At 34.1% G+C, this 22,698-nt stretch overlaps 1 protein-coding gene across 1 annotated transcript in view; it reads right to left on the minus strand.

Annotated features, from left to right (window-relative positions):
- HUNK (hormonally up-regulated Neu-associated kinase) overlaps nt 1-22,698 on the minus strand; it is a 140,382-nt gene that overhangs the window by 78,697 nt on the left and 38,987 nt on the right. The window contains exon 2 of the mRNA XM_074214121.1: nt 6,942-7,234. Within this exon, the coding sequence (XP_074070222.1) occupies nt 6,942-7,234 (293 nt within the window). The remainder of the gene's footprint in view (nt 1-6,941; nt 7,235-22,698) is intronic.

The raw sequence follows: 22,698 nt of genomic DNA on the forward strand, positions 1-22,698 counted from the left end.
TTCTAAAAAATTCCTTTTAAAATATCAGGAAAATAGGGTCACTGCTCCAGGTGTGGTGGAGTTGATTCACATTGAATCCCTAGGATCATCTTCCTCCTATCTTTTCTCCATCCTCCAATCCAGTGACTAGTTGCTTCTTACACAGAACCTGCTGTGCTATCTTTGTTCCATACCGATTGAGTGTATTTGGTTATTTTTAAGTGAACAAATGAATCTCAAATTATCCTCTCTGCAGAATCAGTGCTCTTTTTAATGCATGTTAAGGGCAGGAGCTCTGATTCAGTGAGAGAAAAGACCAGACTCTGGCATCTTGCCACATAAGTTATGCTTGGGGGGAAAGATGCTACATTTAAACAAGTTATATATCTTAGTCTGTGTTAAATTCAGTAATGAAATGGTGAGAACAAACAACACCTAAGTACTATACATCAAAGATATATAGAGCAGCTTTAGCACTATGGTAACAAAACGTGATGGATATAATAATAATAGTCCACATTTATAGAATAATTATTATTCTCATTTATATAGTGCTTTCCAGTTTACAAAACACTTTCCTTACAACAACCCAGTAAAGGTATGTAATTCAAGTAATTACTATGCTCCTTTTACAAATGAGAATTTAGAAGCTCAAAGAGGTCTATGGTCATATATGATCACATAGCTAAGAGGGCAACAGAAGTGAAATTCAAACTAAAGCCTTCTTAAGTCCAAATAAAATATTCCATTAAATTAAGAATTGTGTTAGCTCATTTTACCTCTAGTTGACACAAGGGGGATAGAATACAGGAATTGTAGTTAGTAAAACCTGAGTTCAAATCCAAGCTCAAACACTAGCTGTATGATCCTGGGCAGGTCATTTACCCTCTAAAATGTCTCAGTTTCCTGAACTGTTACATAGGGATAATAATACTACCCACTCCCAGGTAGTTGTGAGGATCAATGAAATAATACTTGTAAAAAGCTTTAGAAATCTTAAAGTGCTATGCAAACACAACTATATTAAGGATGGTAAAAATAAAATTTTTAATGTATAACTTTGGAGTAACTATCAGTTTAGGGATTATTTAACACTCAGATATAATGGAACTAATGTTATGATAACCTTAGGGAAATTCAGTATTTATTGATAAAATACAAGACACTTTTAAGCTCAATAATAATACAAGTTCAATATGTAAAAGTATTTTATGGTTTACAAAAATGCTTCAAAAGTACTATGCATTCTTTAGGCATATATTTACCTAAGAAGCAGCTCTAAATAGATGCAAATATGTGTTAGGCATATGTGTTAGGTTATGAAGACCTAAGTTCAAGTCTAGCAATCAAATTTACTATCTGAATGCCCATGTAAAAGTTATTAAACCTGTAAGGCTCCAGTGAGATATCTTTAATCTCTCTCTATGATCTTATTTGATCTTCACAATTATTTTTTATGACAAATAATATAGTATTATTATTCCCATCTTAGAGACAAGGAAACAGTTCAAAAAAACTGATGTTACTTGCCTACTACATCATTAAGGGCCAAAACTGGGACTTAACCCCTGGACTATTGATTCCAGATGATGCTTCCTTTTCCCCAAACACAAAGCAATTAAAACCTTTTTTAGACAGATTTTTATATACAGATTTATAAGCATGATTCCTAAGTACATTTTGGCTATACAATTACTTTGTTTACAAATGACACTAAATATATTAAGACAACTTTTTGTATGCCATTATGTTCTCATGGGTAGAAAAATCTAATCTTAAAATCATTTGTGAAAAATAGCTTCTCTGTCCTTTAAAGGAGAGACCTGTCTTCTTCAAAAAAGTATTGGATCCATTATGAGTCTACTTACACTTAAAATAAGGGAATATGCTCCTTAAGCTAAGAAACTAAGTCAAAGGCTATCAATAATCCCTTCTAACAAGAGTTTTGGGAAGAGATGTGACAAGGTACTAATCCAACTCTTTTGAAAATAATTCCTATAAAGAAAAGTATAAAAGTCCCCTACTAACTTGCAGAAATATTTCTGGTGTTTTCTCACTTTAAAACAAAAATCTGAGTATTTAACATCATTATAATATGTAAATAAAATTTAGCACTATTATAATTATAATATTATACTATATATATATGAATATATATATATTATTTTTAAAGAAGGAAATGGGGTGGAGGAAGCAGAAAACTAAAAATCAAAGAAAAAGACAGCATTTTCACTATCAATACATTATTAAATCTATTCCATTGACATTCTGACAGTAATTGCTTTGAGACAGATAAAATTGTGCTTAAATTACTCTAAAAGGGTTGTTGAGAATTTCCTGTGGGTTGTTCCAATTTGAACACTAAAGTTTTCATTGGGTTTTTTTAATGTTTGTCTCACTTTTGACAAAGAGAAGGTCTGTGTAAACACTATTGGTTCTATTTTTATTTAACACCAGTGAGGTTAGTAATTTTGCTCTGATTCATAGTTAAGATTTCTGCTTTTCTCATTTTAATAAAAGAAACAAGTTACACATCCCAGAATCTATCATTTCCTAAATAATGGCAGCAGGGCAATGAGTTTAGTCTACCTACATATGAAGGTACTGTTGGCATGATAAAATGCAGCATAATTCACATAATGTTTCTGAATGTTCCCTTTCTTGTATATTTTGTATCAAAAAGCCCCAAAAAACATTGTTTAATAACTGTCACACACACACACACACACACACACACACACACACACACACACACACACAACTCTTTCTCTTTTAATGAGGGAGCAGTTCACAGGTTTGCCTAGAATCATCCAATCTGTTGGCATCACAGCCTTTGAAACTTCCCAACCCAGAAGATCATTTATCTCCACAATTTCTAGAGAATGCCTCATAAAAGATGAAAATAATTCTTCCTAAAGATTTATGTAGGGGGCAGCTAGGTGGCATAGTGGATAAAGCACCGGCCTTGGAGTCAGGAGTACCTGGGTTCAAATCTGGTCTCAGACACTTAATAATTGCCTAGCTGTGTGGCCTTGGGCAAGCCACTTAACCCCATTTGCCTTGCAAAAAAAAAAAAGATTTATGTGTATAGAATTCTGGAAAATTATCTTAGGGACATGATATTTTACTCTTGTCCTATGTCTCTGGGTAAGACTTGATGGAAAGATAATTGTGGTCAAACATTTTAAAGAGGGTTTAAGTCAAGAAACATTAATTCTTTATCCATCAAAGTAAATCATTGCAACTCAAGACTTGTTCATGATATATAATATGGAATGACATACTGGTTCCTCAAGCAAATGTAAAAAACTTTAAGTTGTTAAGTTAAAAGAAAAATATAGGTAAGAACTCACATCAATAGTAAGCCCTGATTTTTTTTTAAATGTGCTTAACAATTGATATTTGTAATCTTCAAGAAGGAAGGATCACTTTTGTACATGGTACTGAAATTTTGCTTTGCTTTGTTTTGTTCTTTGATTTTTTTAATAGTCTTAAAACTCAACCAACTAAATTATTGGGGGGAGGGAGGTGGGAAATAGATTGGAAAAAAAGGTTCCCAAATGTTCTCAGTTTATGGCTCCTCTAGTGTCTCAGTAATTTTTTTCACAGAATTTCTAGGTCAAGAGAAATAAAATAACTAAGAGTAGTAAGATCCAAAAAATTAAGTCCTAACAATGTAGTAGCTGAAAAAGAAAATCCATAAATTAAAACTCTATTTTATTTTAAAACAAATTCTTAAATATTTTATTCTTAAATATACTTTAATAATTTAATTATTCTTAAATGCTTAAATAAGAAAGATATTATTAAAATAAAAAATTCTTAAATAAATTATTTTCAATTGAAGGACAGCTAGATGGTACAATGAATAGTGTTGGAACTGGAGTCAGAAATTCTCATTTTCTGAATTAAAAACTGACTTCAGACTTTGACTAGCTCTGTGATGCTAGGCAAGTCACTTAACTCTGATTGCCTCAGTTCCCTATCTATAAAATAAGCTGGACAAGGAAATGGAAAATCACTCCAGTATTTTTGCCAAAAAAAAGTTCAAGAACTGAATACGACTGAAACTGAACAACAGCAAATTACTAATGAGATATGTGAATTTATATGCTACACAAATTCTCAACCCTTGAAACCAGAGTGGATGCAGCCACCCTCATTTACTGTTTCACACTGATTTTTGCCTAGTACTTTTAGGTCTCTTGAGTGAAGAATTGAGGATAAAAGCAAGATGGATATTGAGATTATTTAAAATATAGTAGTGCCCACAAAAGTAGGAAGGAAGTGGGGGAAGAAATATGTTATGTTGAACTTGAGATGCCTATTGGAACATCCAGTTAGAAGAAAGCCACAAACTGGGAACTGAGTTCAGAAACAATTCTAGCTCTGGATACAGACACTGGAAATTACCTGCATAGAGATGATAATTGAACCCCTGAGAATTAAGATCATGAAATCACTTACTCAGGAAAGAGACTTAGGTTGCAACATGTATTCTATTATATACATGTCTCTATATGAATAATATTTTATTATATGAAAATGTTTGCTTTTTTATTTTGAATTGGTTCTCTGAAGACTAAGCAGAACCAGTCAGACAGATAGAAGGAGAACCAAAAAAGAATAGTGTCATACAACACAAGGAGGAGAGGGTGTCCAGAAGTAGAAAATAATCAGAAGTGTCAAATGTTAGAGATAGGATAAAGACTGAGAATTAATAGGTCATTTGAATTAGCAATTAAAAGATCACTGGAAACAAATGTCCATCAGTTAGGGAATGCTTAAATAAGTTAAGAGTACACAAATGTGATAGAATATTATTGTGCTTTAAATATTATAGGCGTGGCAGCTAGGTGATGCAGTGAATAGAGTTCTGGCCCTGGAGTCAGGAGGACCTGAGTTCACATCCGGCCTCAGACACTTAATAATTACCTATCTCTGTGACTTTGGGCAAGTCACTTAACCCCATTGCTTTGCAAAAAATTTTAAAAATAATAATAGGCAGCTAGGTGGTTCAGTGGATAGGGCACCACCCCTGAAGTCAGGATGACCTGAGTTCAAATCTGGCCTCTGACACAATATTTGCTTAGCTGTGAGACCTTGGGCAAGTCACTTAACCCCATTGCCTTGCAAAAAAAATTAGGCATCACTTACTTTCTCAATGGGTGGGGAAGAGGAGGAGGAGGAGAGAAAGAAAATTTGGAATTCAAAAAAAATTTCCTATTGAATATTTAAACAAATAATTGTTTTTAAGAAGAGAAAAGCTAACTATAATATATATATATATTATATATATATATATATATAATATATATATATATGTATATATATACACACATATATCTTTACACACATATTTGGGAGTCTACCTGCGAAGACAAACCCAGGAACTATATAAACATAATTACAAACACAAATAAAGTCAGATCTAAATAGTCGGGAAAATACCAATTGCTCATGGCAAACTGGGTAATTAAGATGAAAAGTCGATCTGTATTAATTTATTTATTCAATGCCACACCAAACTACCTAAAATGTATTTTATAAAGCTAGGAAAAAATAATAATGAAATTTATTTGAAAAAAAAAAGAAATGGTCAAGAATAGCAAGGGATTTAAGGGGGGGGGGGGGAGGAAAATGACCTGACCATACCAGATCTAAAACTATATTTTTTTAATTTTTAAAAAAATTTGGAACTCAAAATCTTATAAAAATAAATGTTGAGTGGTGGCTAGGTGGCACAGTGGATAGAGCACTGGCCCTGGAGTCAGGAGTACCTGAGTTCAAATCTGACATCAGACACTTAATAATTACCTTGGGCAAGCCACTTAACCCCATTGCCTTGCAAAAACCTAAAAAAAAAAAATGAATGTTGAGGGACAATTATGTGGTTCAGTTGGTAGAACACCAGTACTGAAGTTTCCAATCTGGTCTCAAATACTAGCTATGTGACCTTGGGCAAGTCACTTAATCCCATTGCCTCACAAAAACAATAAAAACAAAAAAATGTTGAAAATTATCTTCACATGTAATTGGGAAAAATAAAGTACTATTAAGGGTGAAAAAATTAAAATAAAAGAAAGAAATGATGAAAGAGGCAATTTTAGAGAACTCTGGAAACACTTGTATGAATTGATACAGAGTGAAGTGAGCAGAGCCAGGAGAATAATTTATACAGTAATAATATTTTAAAGGCAAACAACTTTGAAAATTTAAGCATTCTAATCAACATAATGATCAGAAAAATTCCACAGGACTCATGATAAAACCTGCTACTAATCTTCTGAAGGACTCAGAGTTTAGCCTAAGATAATTTTTTTGGACATGGCCAATGTAGGAATTCATTTTGTTTGACTATACATTTGTAATAGGAGATTTGGGTTTTCTTCCCTTCTTCATGGTGAGGGAGGAGGAAAGGTAAGAGATGAAAGGGAGAGAAAGCAGATCTTTATTCTAAAAATATTTTTAATTAAAAAATAAAGATTTTCCGTAACTTTAGGGGCAGTAATTTCAACTGAATGAAGAGGTTGGAAAGTAGAATGTATATAACTTAAGAAGGAAAATGAGAAAATGGAGGATGACTTATTCAAAGTAATTATCAGAGAAAGGAAGGACAACTGTAGAATGATAGTCATTGGGTATGGTTGGATCAAGTAAGAGATACAGGTGTGTTTAAAAGTAGAATTAATGAGATAGTAAATATTTTGTTACTCTTGATAGAGATATTATTAACAATGGGTATAGAATTTTGAAAGTGCTATCAGGTACAGTCACAAGTTTGTGCTTTTTAATAGGAGAGGTGTCTATTATGAGAAGAAATGATTGTGATATAAAAAAAATTAAAAAAGGAATTATAATGAATTTTTAATATATTAAAATGTAAAAGTTTTTTAAGGAATAATTTAACCTATTTAATTTAATCTATTATAATTAATAATTATAACAATGATGGCACTTACCTATGGACCACTCCTGCCCGATGAAGATGCTCTACTGCTAAGATAAGTTGCCTGATGTATCTGCGAGTTTCATGTTCCTCTAGTCTTTTTTTCTCATATATTTTGTGCATCAGGTTGCCACCAGGACACAGTTCCATCACCAGGTAATAGCTATTTTCTGTCTCTAAGATGTCAAGTAGTTGAGTGATGTTGGGGTGCCGGATCATTTGTTGGATCTGCCCCTCTCGCCTTAGGTTTTTTGTAACATAAGTGTCCTTTTTGGCTCTCTTCTTGTCAATAATCTTCACTGCCACCTGATAAGAAATCAAAGATAAGGTTGCTATCATATAATAAGTTATTCTGAGTTTATAGAGGGTGGCAACTGGGAGGAATGAGATTCTCATTGAAATTCCACTTCATTTTTTCTCAGTATTAGTTTCCTCAACTGTAAAAAGGATCTTGTTTAATAATAGGATCTACCTCCATGGGTTATTTTAAGGATCAGATGAGATAATAAGTGTAAAGTACTTTGTAAATCCTCAAATACTAGTTATAGACATTTAACACTGGAAAAATAAACAGCCATTGACATGTCCAGCTTATCAATAGGAAAATACCTGCTATTTTTCTTTGAGATCTAATTTTTATTTATCTAATTTGAGGAGAAAAAAATCTTAAGGCACAGTAATAGATAATTAAATTTACTTGAGCAATCTGTCTTGATGACTCTTTGAGTCCTTTTTTATGTAGATAAATAAATAAACTCTCATTTGGTCTTACGTGATTTATAATTTACTTGATTCTCTCCAGGGGTTCAGAAAGATAAAAGAATATATTGTTCTAGAGTGCAAAGGAGAAAAGAATTTGGCTCTTTCTCTTCTATACTCCCTATGAGGCAACAGGGTACTTAGGTAACTTTCACCTCTATAATAATTTGGACTCCTTAAGACCTGCTTGGTTAGGGATTTGGATGTTTATGGCTCAGATTTTACAATGCTATATGACTAATTAATTTTCTGCTGTTTTTCTATTGTAAGACTTAGCAAAAGATTAAGACTAGTGAGTTACTGAGAGATAGGAGATGCATCAGGGGGCCTTCACTGAAACTTTATTATCTGTGTGACTTTGAGCAAATTACATCCCTGCTATATGGGCTCCTTTAGAGGTCCAAAAGGCATCTTTATATTATTGAAGACCTATTGCACAAACTAAAGGAGTGTTTAATGTGATTTTTAGTGGAGCTAAAAAATTAATAATTGCTATTATTTTACCTTTGCCTCCTCTAAAATAATTACATAACAAAAAAAGTTATAGTTCTAGATAAAATAATAGAATAAAATCCAGTTGGTTCTTGTCACCCTTTTCATGACCATTTGCTTTTCTACTTGCCACAGACTCCTAAGGTCCCTCTTTGGGGGTGGTTGCCCAGAACTCTCTTGTGAAGCCCTATGCAGGCTTCCTCTCACTATTTCTACTGATCATATCTCTTCACACTACCAAAATTTAACTGTCCTTTTTTTTATTCTTTTGAGGTTCTACCCTGTGTCTTAGAATTAATCCAAGCAAATTAGTCTGTCATTATACCCATCTTTTTCTTCATTTACCATAAGACCCCCAAAGAGAAAATATATGCCCAAGGATCAGGATGATGTGAGTTCAAATCCAACCATAGATACTTAACCCTGATGGCCAGCCCCCCCAAATAAATAATAAAATGGGATTCTTCACCAAAAAAAGTTAAACTCTACAGATCCCATTAATATTTTCTATCTATTTAAATCCCTGTCCTTCCTTTTCTCTCTCTCTTGACTCTTCAGTCTTTTCCTTTCCATTGACTCCCCCTCTGCCATTTAGTGACAGAGAGCTCACCCCCTCAATGGTGATCCATTCTATTTTTGGAAAGGTTCTTATTTTTGAAAAGTCTTTCATTTTTATCAAGCCTAAATGTGTCTCCCTATAGCTTCCACCTACTGGTCCTATTTCTGCCATCTGGCAGTTCCACAAAATATGTGAATTCCATTTTTCACATGACAGCTTTTCACATATTTGAAGATAACAATCATATCCCCCTCAATGTAGCCTAAGCTTTTACTTTCCCAGACTAAACATTCTCAAAACCCTCTTTAACAATTCTCATGACATAGTTTCCACACTTCTAAATCCCCTAGCCTCTGTAATCTGGGTTTATCCTAACTCCTCTAATCTCATCTCTCACTTCTCTTCAATTCTCCATTCCAGCTAGGATGGTATCTTCATGGTTCTCCGAATATACCACATTCAGAATATGCCCAGGCTTTATATTCTAAGTCCCCTCTCCTAAAATGCTGCTCCCTTGTCCTACACCTATCCAAATAAAATAATTTGGTTCTTCTTATAGCTCAGCTCCCTCTTCCTTACAATTAAACTATTACTCTTTAGGTTATATTAATACTTCATAGATCCTTGTAGTAGGTGATCAATACCTTTAATCTTGTTAAATGATTGATGCTAAATTGTTAATAACTCTGTTTAATGTCCCTAACAAAAACATTTTAAGTGGATTCTATTTTTGCCTTAATCCAAAAGATTTGGGGATGGGAGATAGGAGATAGGGACTGGGAGATTACATAAGAAGACAGGGAAGAAAGTAAAGAATTTTTCAAAAGTATGTCCCACTGATGCCCTTAAGTTGGGGAATTCTAAACAAGCTGTGTTATATGAAAGTAATGGAATACTATTGTGCTAGGAGAAATAATTGTAAAAGTTGTGGTGTATGGTTATGATGGAGTCTAGTGTGCTGTAGGAAACGATGAGCTCAATGTCCTTAGAAAGGAATGGAAAGACTTGTGCAACATGATGAAGAGCAAGGTGAGCAGGACCAAGAGAACACTATATACAGTACCATTATATTAAAAACAACTTTTTAGGGGGTGGCTAGGTGGCACAGTGGATAGAGAACCGGCCCTGGAGTCAGGAGTACCTGAGTTCAAATCCAGCCTCAGACACTTAATAATTACCTAGCTGTGTGGCCTTGGGTGAGCCACTTAACCCCATTGCCTTGCAAAAAACTAAAAAAAAAATATTAAAAAAAGAAACAAAAAAACCCAACTTTTTAGTGACTAAGTCATTTTAACTATTAGAAATACAAAAATTATAAATAAAGGATACATGAAGAAAGGCACTCTGCATTCAGAAAAATAAATAATAGAAATATACATAGGATCATTTTTCACATATGGTAGTCATCACTAAGTGGGGGGGAGGAGGGAAGAAGAAAAGAAAAGAAAGAAAATGTGTTATATATTTGGAGGGAATAGCAAATTGTACATGGTAGATTTGCAGTTTCATGTGCAATTACCTTTTTTCTTGCACTATGCTATCACAACCTTTGTTTTATTCCATGAATTGAAAATAAAATTAAAAACAAACAGAAAGGAATAATGAGCAGATGGATTTTTAAAGAAATCTGTAAAGATTTACATGAGCTAATGCAAAGTGAAATGAACAGTCCCAGAAGACTATTGTATACAGTTGCAGCAATGTTATACAAAGATCAACTACCAATGACTTGGTATTCTTAGCAGTACAATATCCTAGGACAATTCCAAAGGATTCAAGCTGAAAATGCTATTCATAGTTAGAAAAAGAAGGGCAGAACAAAACATACTATTTTCACTTTATATTTTTGTGGATTTCTTTTAATCTGTTTCTTCTCTCACATGATTTCATATATAGCACCAATATCAAATTACTTACCTCTTAGAGAGGTGAACTGAGGAGGGGAGGGAGAAAATTTGGAACATATTTTTTTTAAAATAAATGTTAAAATTACTAGTTGAGAAAATTGAGATGGACAGAGATTGAGTGACTTACTCAGGGTTGCATATCTAAGAAGTATCTAAGACTGATTTTGAACTCAGGTCTTCCTGACTTCAGGCCTAGAGCTGTATTCACTGCATCACTGTTATAGTTAGGCATTGTCCTTAGGGATCTTACAAATTCCTAGGAGACATGTGACATGGATACAAAAAATAAGATACAGTGTAGAATGTGATATAGTAAAGGCAAGAATGTTCTAAGAGAATGGAGAGATACTTTTGTGGAGGGAAGTAAGTAGATTTATGAAGGAGGTAGTATCTCAGAAGGCTAAGTTTTAAAGAAAAAGAAGGCTTTAAACAAACCCCAAAAAACCACCCTTTTTCTCAACTTATGGTAATAACTGATGGAAAAATCATCTGAAAAGAAAATAAGGTATAGTTATCTGCAATAACATATAGAAAAAACTCACAATAGGATCCCTACTTTAAAGAACGATGGATAATGTTCTGTGTCCATGAAATGGAAAGAAATGCATTCAAGAATGCTTTCATTTAAAAGCCATTATTAGACTTATGGGATAGAGAGTATTTTGAGACATAAATGGATAATTCTGATTACATCAAATTATAAAGGATTTGTACAAATAAAACTAATGTAGCCAAGAGTAAAAGGAAAACAGAAAACTGGAGGGGAATTTTTATAGGCAATTTCTTGGATAAAGGTATCATATTTCAAATACATAGAGGATTCTGTCAAATTTATAAAAATGAGTCATTTCCTAACTGATAAATGGCCAAAGAATACAAATAGGCAATTTTTGGATGAAGAAATCAAAATGGTATGTAGTCATATGAAAAAAGTCTCTAAATCATTGATTAGAAAAATGCAAATTAAAACAACTTTGAGATATCATCTCGTACCTATCAAATTGGCTAAATGATAGAAAGGGAAAAATGACAAATATGTGAGGCGATGTGAAAAACCTGGTATAGTATTACACAGTTGATGGAACTATGAACTGATTATTCAACCATTCTGGAGAACAATTTGGAATTATGTCCAAAGAATTATAAAACTACACACACACACACACACACACACACACACACACACACACACACACACACCACACCCTTTGATACAGCATTGTCACATTTAGGTCTGTTTCCTAAGATGATTAAGGAAAAAGGAAAAGAACCTATATGTTCTAAAATATTGTAGCAGTTCTCTTTATAGTGGCAAAGATCTGGAAATTGAAGGAGTGCTCACCAGCTGGGGAATGGTAAACATGTAATTGTGAAGAAATACTACTATACTGTAAGAAATAATAAACAAGTTGATTTTTAAAAAACAGGAAATACTTGCATCAAATAATGAAAAGTGAAATGAACAGAACTAAGAGAATGTATATTGTTTGGAGAGTAAGTATGAACAATTAAGTTATTCTGAATATTAAAAATATTCAAAACAACTACAAAGGACCTATGAAGAAAGGTTATCCACCTCCAGAGAAAGAACTGATGAATAGAAATATACATAGTATAGTATTCTAGTCTTAAATCACTTAAATTTCCCCCTAGATTTTTCTATAGGTATCTCAGAATGAATGTTTAGAAAGTGAATTCATTATTATTTCTCCCATAAAACCCACTCCTTTTTCATGCATCCTTATTTCTGTCAAGGACACCGCCATTCATAGTGATACCCTCCTTGTCCTCTGAACTCTATGGAAAAAAAGGTTTTTTTACACTTTAAGTTCCAAAATGTCTCCCTCCCTCCTTGTCATGCATAAACAAGACCACTACTTTACTTAAACACAAGCACAAATATATATATATATATATATATATATATATATATATATATATATATATATATATATATATATATATATATATACATATACATATATACCCATACACACAGTGTGTGTGTGTGTGTGTGTGTAATTATGGCCAAATCACTTAACCTCTGACAACACTATTCTACCAGTCACACTTATTTGAAATCTCAGGGTCATCTCTGAGTCCCTACCCTCACTATTTCTTATCTCAAACAACCAGTTTCCAAATTTCATTCTAGTTGAGGGTGAGATACAACTACTGCTAGGACTCAGAGGAGTATAGTCATGTACTAAAATCATTGCTGGAGAAGCCTAACTTCTCAAAAGGGAAAGTAGGCTTCCCAATTTCCAGATTCATTGGTTCATCAACCAGTATCTTAAGGAAAGTCCCTTTTTATATAATAGTAAGTTAGAACGTGAAGACTTTAATCTTTCAGAGGAATAGTTAAAAAGGGGGTACCTAATGTAAAAACATGAATCAGATCTGAGATAGTTTATACCATAGAGAAGAAGGAATGCTAAACATAAAAGAATTACAGAAAATAGCACAAGATGATTAGAACTGAATTTAGCAGCTTACTTATCACTACTATAACAATGTGCTGGAAAGTCATTAGATAGGCATCATTGAGACACAACACAGTTCAGCAACTCTGACAGCTAAATATTTCACAAATCCCCTCTGCACTGTACATTGGTCAATAAAACAGACAATACTGATCTCTCTTTCAATGGTCTTTTTCCATGTGGTGACTGAAATGTTCAGTGTCAAGCTGTTTCCATGATGTGAGCCATTGCTACTCCAGTATATAAAGAATGATCTCCATGAAAGAAGAATGTGCCAGAAAAAGTGACACAGAATTCACTTCATAATCTCTAACAGGTATTTTAGAGACAATGGCATCCAGGGGTTCACAGCTAGACTTCAAAGAATTCTTGAACTTGAATGAGAATAAAAAACCTAAATCTTATTTTTACTAATTTTTTGTTTCCTTTGCAATCCTATGCATTTATTTTATGAATTTGAAATCCCTATTCCAAAAAGGGATCCATAGGATTCACCAATCTGCTAAAGAAGTCCATGACACAAAAAGTCTAAGAATCTCTACTTTAGCTCTTTTCAAGAGTATTCATGGAAGTTTCCTCTGACTAAATTGGAAGACCTCAGAAACTATCTAAAAGAGCCACTCATTAGCAGTATCATCATAGAATACACCATCTTAGTAACTTGGAAAAGTTTGGATATGCCTGGAACATCAGACTTTAAATAAAAAGAATAAAGTGTTTTAGGATAACAAGGCAAGAGTTCAAAATGGCTCAAGCATCTTCTTAGGCTGTAGTGATTTTTCTATTTCAGACCTACACAATGGAATGGACCAAATACAGATTATGGCAGAGGAATACAGAGAGAAGAGTGGTATAATTTTACCAGTTTGAGCATATGCTTCGAGGCATTCCAGGAGAACCTGCCAATTTTCAATATCTTATAGAGAAGTAGTTGGCGACATGAACTTCATGGAAGTGTTGGTATTCTTGGATGATATCATTGTTTTTTGGAAATGCATTACAACAAGATAAGGAAAGAGTGGTGAAAGTATTAGACCAGTTGGAGGAAGTAAAGTCTTAAGTTTGCACTTGATAAAAGTCAGTTTTGTAGGACCTCTGCCAAGTATATGGGTCATATACATAGTATAATTAGCAAGAAGTGAGCACTAATTCTGCAAATGTAGAAGTACTTCTCAATTGATCACATTCAAGGAACTTATGTGAATTAAGGACTTTTCTAAAATTCAGTGGTTACCATTATAAGTATGTGAAAAATCATGCTTCCATTGCTAAATCTCTCAGCAATCTTACTTGAAGATAAATGATTACAAAAAAGACCTTCAAAACATAACAATAAGAACTACAAAAATTTTTAAACCCCCCAAAACTCTTTAAAGAACATGGGATGAAAATTTGAACAAGTTTTTAAAGATTTGGTTAACTATCTCAAAGAAGTGCCAGTGGATAAATTAAGTAAGAGGTAAGATAAGGAAAAGGGAAAGTAAATTAAGATGAGCAATTAGTCCTAAGCAAAATAATAATAATAATAATAATGAAAACCTGTAGGAATGTTTAAAAATATTTATAGCTCTTTTTGTGGTGGCAAAATACTGGAAATTGAGAGGGTACCCATCAACTGGGGCAGCTGGGATCAGTGAACAGAGCTCTGGACCTGGAGTCATGAAAACTTGAGTTTAAATTCAGATTCAAAAACTTACTAGCTATGGGACCCTGAGCAAGACATGCAACCCTGTTTGACTCAGTTTCCTTTTCTTATAAAATAAGTTGGAGAAGGAGAAGAAAATGACAAACCACTTCAACATCTTTGTCAAGAAAATCTCAAATGAGGCTACAAAGAGTTGAACCCTTTGAGCAACAACTAATATGCTATAAGAAATTGTAAAGAAAATAATTTCAAAGAAATATGGAAAAATTTCTATGAACTGATGAAATTAGCAAAGCAATTTATAAAATTACAACAATATTTTAAAGACAAACAACTTTGAAAGACCTGAGAACTATGATCACTGTAATGACCAACCACAATTTCCGAGAATTCATAATGGAACCTTTTTCCCACTTCCTAATAGAGAAGTAATGGATTCAAGAATGCAGATTGAGATATTTTTTTTAACAGCTAATAGGGAAAAATTGTTTTGCTTGAGAAAATATGTTTGTAACAGTTTTCTTTTCTCTTTCAATTGAGAGGAGGGGAGATAAAGCGAGAATTGATTAAAAATATGAAATTTAATTTTAAAAAACTGGGGGTAATAAATATTTCAAAGAAGGAAAACCAAAGGCTATTTTCTTTAAAAAGGTCCAAAAAAAAGAAGGAAAAAGTCCACTTTCTTTTTCAATAGGTACAAGTGTTTATAAATGTGGTACAAGAGAAAGAGGAGGGAATATGTTTGAGTAGAACAGAGTACAGCAATCAGATTAAATTATAATTGAAAAATGTTTAACAAAATAGATAAAATTATAATAAAACAAAGATAAGATTAATTTTTGGATTATCTGAATTAATATACAACCTCCAAGATTTCTATTTGATTTTGATGGAACTAGCATAGACCATCCTTTTTTAATGAAAAAAGTAAAAGCATCCAAATATCCTTTTTTTGTGACATAATTAAAAGTAGGTCACTTTTGCTTTTGCTTTTTGTTCAAATCCACAGAGGTCTGCTCCTGAACCCAAAACACACAACTCTTATCTCCTACAAGGGCCTATTAATTGCTGTTCTTTTTATAGTAGATCTAAATTGCTTATGACCTTCAGTCTGCCCACTGCAATACCCCTGCTGCTGCTAAATTCTAAAAATTGAGGCAGAAACCAGTTTGAAGAACAAAGCTCATATGACCTGCTTCAATGATCTTTGTTAAGATCACAGAAATGGTATAGATTAAGGAAGATTTCTGTTTTTGAAAAGCTCTTAAATATTATAAACTAGAGGGGGAAAAAAGCTCTTTTCTTAATGCAGCACTCTACTAATACTCCATGGTAGGAAGCCACATTACATGAATCCTTTGCACCTAATTTTAGCACTGCTTCAATGAACAAATTTTACCCTAGCATCCTAGAAACCTTTCCTTGTTGGGAAACCAGAAGCTAATCCTCTCATAGGACTGGATATAAAAGAAACATCTTTCAGAAATTAAGGCATATTCACTGCTATATTGGTTTTTCAATGTACACAATGGAGCAATAGCTATTAAGTAATTGAAAGCTTTACTCAAATTCTGTCTTTTTTAAATTATCAATTTCTCCATATGCATTGAATACTCACAGTAGCATGAGTTTTGTACTAAAACACATACAAGTTACCAGGCTATTGGGAGGTCACAATTCTCTGTTGTCAACATTCAATTATGTGAACAGGAGAGATATATGAATCCCAAATCAAAGATAATTTTAAAATCATTTCTATTTGGTTTTGGCATGCAATCTCTGTACTTTAATAAAGAATAAGCTTTAAACAATCAGATAAGAAACCTAGAGAGAGACATTAAAATATGAAAAAACAACAATTGTATGGGGACTGGGAGAAGTGGAATGGGGAAAAGAGAAATAGGTTTTGTTTTGTTGAGAGGAAAACCATTACCTCTTGTTACAAGATTGTCCCTGAAGACCAGGCGCTGTGCCTATTCTCTACAAGAAGACAACACAATACCTTCTATCCAGTAGACATAGAAAATGCTTGTGGAGGGTACAAATGTATACATTCTCAAGTATTTTATCAACTAACCTTCCCAAAGCCTCCTCAGCTGACACCCTACTTCTAATTTGACTCTGCCTTCTGGTGGCCCTGGATGACCTGTGATGGCTGCCCAAGAGTTCTCAAATCATACAATCCATTAATAGCCTATATATAGCTATTCTAAAAAAAACCCCCCACCTTTTTCACCATTTGCTAAAACAAAATGCCACTGTGGTCCCAATTCAATCTAATCTTCCCAAATGAAGCTTTTCCATTAGAACCATAGTGTGCTACATACTGACTAATGCATTTCAGATGCTATTGGGTCACCTTCACTCTTGAGAGGTGACTCACTAAAGAAGGGAGGAAATAAGTATTTATATAGATAGCACTTACTTTGTGTCACACACACTGTGCTTCACAAATATCTTGTTTGATTCTCTCAAAAACCTGTGGGGTTGGGGCGGCTAGGTGGTGCAGTGTATAGAGCACCAGTCCTGGAGTCAGGAGTACCTGGGTTCAAATCTGGCCTCAGACACTTAATAATTACCTAGCTGTGTGGCCTTGGGCAAGCCACTTAACCCCATTTGCCTTGCAAAAAGCTAAAAAAAAAAACCTGTGGGATAAATGGTATTATTATTTCCATTTCATATTTGAGGAAACTGAGGCAGACAGAGGTTCAGTGATTAGTTCAATAAATATCTGAGGTAAGGATTTGAACTTTAGGCATGGCACAGTGGAGTTGCTACTTCAGATAGGGACATATTTTGCACTCTACCCCAGTTTCTGCACCCTTATTCCTGATACCTGTAAGGTTTTTAGCCCCTCCTTGCACCAGTAAACTTCAGTAAACAGACTGGAAAAATGATACCACGGGCAGGTATAGAATGCAAGAGCAAGTAATAGGGAAACATTTGAGTGAGGTGGGAGGGAAAGGAAGGGATAGAACAGAATTCATATAAAGATTTTGAGATCATAGGTTTACAACTAGGAGGAACTGTAGATTTTTCTTGTTTAACAGTGTTTTTTAAGTCATTTCTAATTCTTCATGACACATTTTGAGGTTTTTTGGCAAAAAATACAAGAGTGGGATTTGCCATTTCCATCTCTAGCTTATTTTTAGAGATGGGGAAACTGAGGCAAGCAGGATTAAGTGACATGCCCAGGGTCACACAGCTAGTAAATGATTTGAACTCAGAAAGAGGACTCCTGACTTGATGCTCTGTACACTATGGTGCCACTTAATGTCCCTGGTTCAGACAAGTCCCTCATCATTTTATACAATAACCTAAGGCTCAGAGAGTTTGTGACTTTCTCAAAGTCAAACAGGTAACATTGCCAGAGCAATCATTCAAATGCAAGTCCTCTGACTTCAAATCTGGACTTAATTTTTAAGTTTTTTCTAAATTATATTTCATCTAATCCTCATAGAAAAATAATGAAAAGTAAAGCAATGACTCACAAGGGAAAGGAAATTAACTTAATGGCACTTCTTAATAAGAGATGACATGAATTCAAGTGAGTTTGATTTTAACAATTGGCATGCAATTAATTAAAATATATTCTCTGATCTGTCTTCTTCCCTTTAATGTTTTTTCTGCCTGCAAAAATGAACATACTATTTATGCTACATTTATATAATTAAGAAGAGCTTTTTACTTTATGAGCTGCATTTCAAGTAAGAATTTGTAAAATTTTTAAAAGGCCAGCTATCATTGCTTCTGGGTCCTTTTTCTTACCTTGCCCTTTCATAAAAATTTTCTTTTAATCATCTACTGGAATACTTCCTAGGACTAGAAAATGTCAGATCCATTTGCTTTCTAGCTTTACTATTTGTTCAACTGGTTAAAGTTTAACAAAAGATGAACAGAAATGCAATGAAGTCAAAATAGTAATTACCCAAACAGATTTTGAGGTGAGATGTTTTGTTTTGTTTTTTTAAAAAAAGAAAATTCTCAAAGTAAATCCCAAGAGTAAATTTTATACTTTAATATTTTCAAAATCTGAACTTAAAAAGATTCTTTGTGGTAAGCAGAGCATATATAAGCACTGAATATTCACCTATATTAACTCACCTTTTAGCAGCTTGGTTCTTTCATACTAATCAAGTTTCATAAAAAACACAGTAGCTACAATACTGTGCAAAAATTTTAAATTAAACATTCAAAAGGATGAAATTCTTTTGTACATGTGTGTGTGCACGCATGTGTATTTACATAGGTATACATATATATAGATGGTCAATCCTAAGCATTTCTGGGCTGAACTTCCACAACTTCAAGCATTCACATGATTTTATTAGTAACCTCAGTTTCATTTTTGAATTGGCAGCTGTGGACACTGGAAGCTAAATAAAGTTAGACAAAAAAATGTGAGGAACAATGCAAGTTTATATCCACAAAAAGGAGTAAAGTAATCATTAAAAGTGTTCATGAATCCTCCAGAAAGTGCTAAAGTAACCTCTCAAGTTGATGAGGGAATTGAAAAAAAATGAAAAAACCAGTTCTGTTTGTGGGTAAGTGATAAGGTGGTCACACCTGCCAGTACTTGCAACTACTTCCCCATGCCCTGCCCCACCTCCCCACCATTTCCCTCCCTGGCCAAGCCACTGTGGCAGGGCTTCAGAACACAAATTGGGGGCCAGAATCTTCCAGGCACATGTTTTTCATAAGGAAACAGTTCAACCATGGAGCAGAAAGGGAGATTAGAGATGGCAGGTGCCCCTGAATTTTATGGGTTATTTCATGGTTACTATGTTAGGAAAAGTGCACATTATCAGAATTAATGTTTTGTTATAAAGAACTGTATCGACCTAATTCTCTATTTCCTTGGTTCAAAGTATCAACATTCATGCTTTTTAGTTTTGTTCCATTTTGGGGAACATTATCCTCATGAAAATTGAGGATTGACTATACACACACACACACACACACACACACAATATATGTGTATATATACACATAGAGAACTTATATATCTGCTATATATATATTATATGTGTGTGTGAGTCTTATCTTTCTTTTTTTTTTGAAAGTCTTATCTTTCTGCAGTACAAACATAACCAAACAAATGAGTAAGTATCTATATTGCCAGAAAAGGAAGAAAAATTCCAGAAAAATGTGGGAAATCTTGCTAGATATAAGCCTTGCTTAGAAGCCCTGATTGCAAAGAATAAGAACAGTGAAGGGACAGTGGGACAGGAGAACTATCTATATGAACTAGTAGTAAAAGTTCATGGGAAGTGAGGATCTCAGTTCTAGAAAATATGATGGGCAAGGAAATTTTATGAGGACTTACAGAGAATAGTCTGTAATATTCTGCCTGTACTAAATAAAAGCTACCCAAGCACAGAGTACAGGTCAATTCACACCACAAAGGTAAAAAGATTGGAAGAATCAATTAATAAATCAATTAGCAATTTTTTAAAAAGCATCTACCATGTGTCAAATACTGGCACAGCTCTCCCTACTCTCCCAAGTTATGGAAAGAATTAAGAATTCTTTGAAAGAAAATCAAATGTGTTAGAGGCAATACAATTGTGAAGGCAAAGAAAGAATGTTATCTGAAGACTGGGAAGAAACCAAAGCTGTGGAAGAAATTGTTGACCTTATTAATACTGAAAAAAGTGACTAAGGAAAAAAAAACTATTCACTATTCACTATATATGCTTCCTCTTGCCTATACAAAATCTTAATGAATGATTTTTTTATAAAAGTACTAATCATTTACTATGTGCAAATCAGGTTCTGAAGGTGTTCATGTTCGAATATGACAGTATATAGGGGTGGGTCAGCTGAAAGTCCATGGATAAAACCCCGGGGTCTTTAGGTATAGCTGATAGTAATGTACCATCTTTAGTGTTATTTCCAATGATGAAATCATGTCCATTTCTGATGCCAAACCTGAACAGTGCCAAGGACTTTGAAGGTAAGAACTTTACTTTCCAGATCTTAAGTAACTTTGGTTACTGAGGAAGGAAGGTATGCCCCAAGGAAGGTATGCCCCATGTCCATCAAAATTGAATTCCTGGATAATAGTTTTAGATGAGCTAGGAAAAAATCAAGTCAACAAACATTAAGAGGACACTTACTATATGTCCAGCATTGTGTTGAACATTGGAGTTACAAAGAAAGGCAAAAATAGTCCCTGTCCTCAAGTAACTCCCAATATAAAGGGAGAGGGGGGAGACAAGATTCAAAAGAATTGTGCATAAACAAAATATGTACAAGAAAATTGGAGATATAGAAGAGATTTTGAAAATATAGAATAAACTATATTTGGCAATAGATTGGATTTGGAAGGTGACAGATACTAAGGTTTCTAGGAAGGTCCAAGTAGCCTGGATTACAGGGAGGATGGTAGTATCTTCAACAATAACAAGGAAATTTGGAAGGGGGAAGAGTTTGCTGCTGGTGATAATGACAGATAATGAGTTCAATTTTGGACTTGTTGAGTTTGAATTTCCATTCAAAATGTCAGTTTAAGGTATGAGACTGGAGGTCCGAAGAGAGGTTTAGGCTTAATGAATGAATCTGAGAAGCATCTCCATCAATGAAGATCTGAGCTGAGATCACCAAACAAAATAGCATAGAGGGAAAAGAGAAGAGGACCCAGGATAGAGGACTAGGACACACCTACAGTTAGTGGGAATCATCCAGATGAAGATCTAGCCATTTGGGAAAAGAAACATATAGGCAGGAAAACCAGAAGAGAGCATCATCATGAAAACCAAAAGAGAAGAGAGCATCAAGGGAGAAGGAAGGAGGTCAACAGTGTTAAAGTCTACCAATGAGATCAAGAAGAATGAAGACTGAGAAAGGGTCACTAGATTTGGGAAATTAAGAGATCAATGATTACTTTGGAAAGAGTTATTTCATTTGAAAAATGAAGTTAGAAGACAAACTGTTGAGAGTTAAAAAAAAATGAGAGGAAAGGAAGTAGAGGAACTTATTGTAGCTAGCCTTTTAATAGAGACTACCCATGAAAGGAAGGAGAGATATAGGATGGTAGCTAGTGGGAGGCAAAGATCAAGGAGGAGGACTTTTTGAGAATAGGAGAGACATGGGAGTGTTTGTAGGCAAAAAGGAAAAAGACAAGGAAGATTGAAGATTGCCAAGAGAATGAGAATGATAAATGCAATCTTAGAGGAGAGAGGGTGGAATAAGATTACTTGTACAGATAGAGGACTTTGCTTTGATCAGGAAGGAGGGTAAGAAAACAAAGAAAACAACCTCTAGGTAATTGAGAAAAAGGAGAGAGAAGGGAAAGATATGTGTGTGATGTGATATGAGATAAGGAAGAGGAGAAAAAAAGGAATCTCATTTTTTTTTTCAGTGAAATATAAAACAAGGTTCTTGGCTGATGAGGTGGCAGGGAAGAAGACAAGGCATGAGAGGTTTCTGTAGGATTGAAAAGGTTCAGAAAAGTCAAAGTGTTGAATGAATGATTAGTGGTCCAGGGGATGCTGCTATTCCCTGAGCATTTTGGACTCAGGGACCAACTAAGTCTGACAAAAAGTGGTAGACAAAGTGATGGCAGGAGTTTGACCTTCCCAGAATATGCTGCCTTCTTTCTCTTCCTCAGGGTGCCTTCCTACTTCAGCCAAGCTGGCGCACCTGCCTTGGGGGTGGCAACTAGTCGGCAGTCAGTGGAAATATGAATCCTCCTTCAATTAAAAAAATTAATCTGAAGAGGCAGAAAGGAATTTTAATCCACTTAAGGAGAATAGGTCATAGAAGAGTGTGGCAGAGAGAAAGAAGAGAAGGAAAAAGAATGAATTTTGGGGACTACATAATGCTGATACTTTCCCTAGAGAAAACTGAGTTGTATCCTCTGAAGAAAAAGCAACATCTCAGGCTGCAATAAATTGATAATGAGGTTTCACAAGAATCAAGAG

Source organism: Macrotis lagotis, chromosome 1 (assembly GCF_037893015.1).
Source record: "Macrotis lagotis isolate mMagLag1 chromosome 1, bilby.v1.9.chrom.fasta, whole genome shotgun sequence".
Taxonomy (NCBI): Eukaryota; Metazoa; Chordata; class Mammalia; order Peramelemorphia; family Peramelidae; genus Macrotis; species Macrotis lagotis.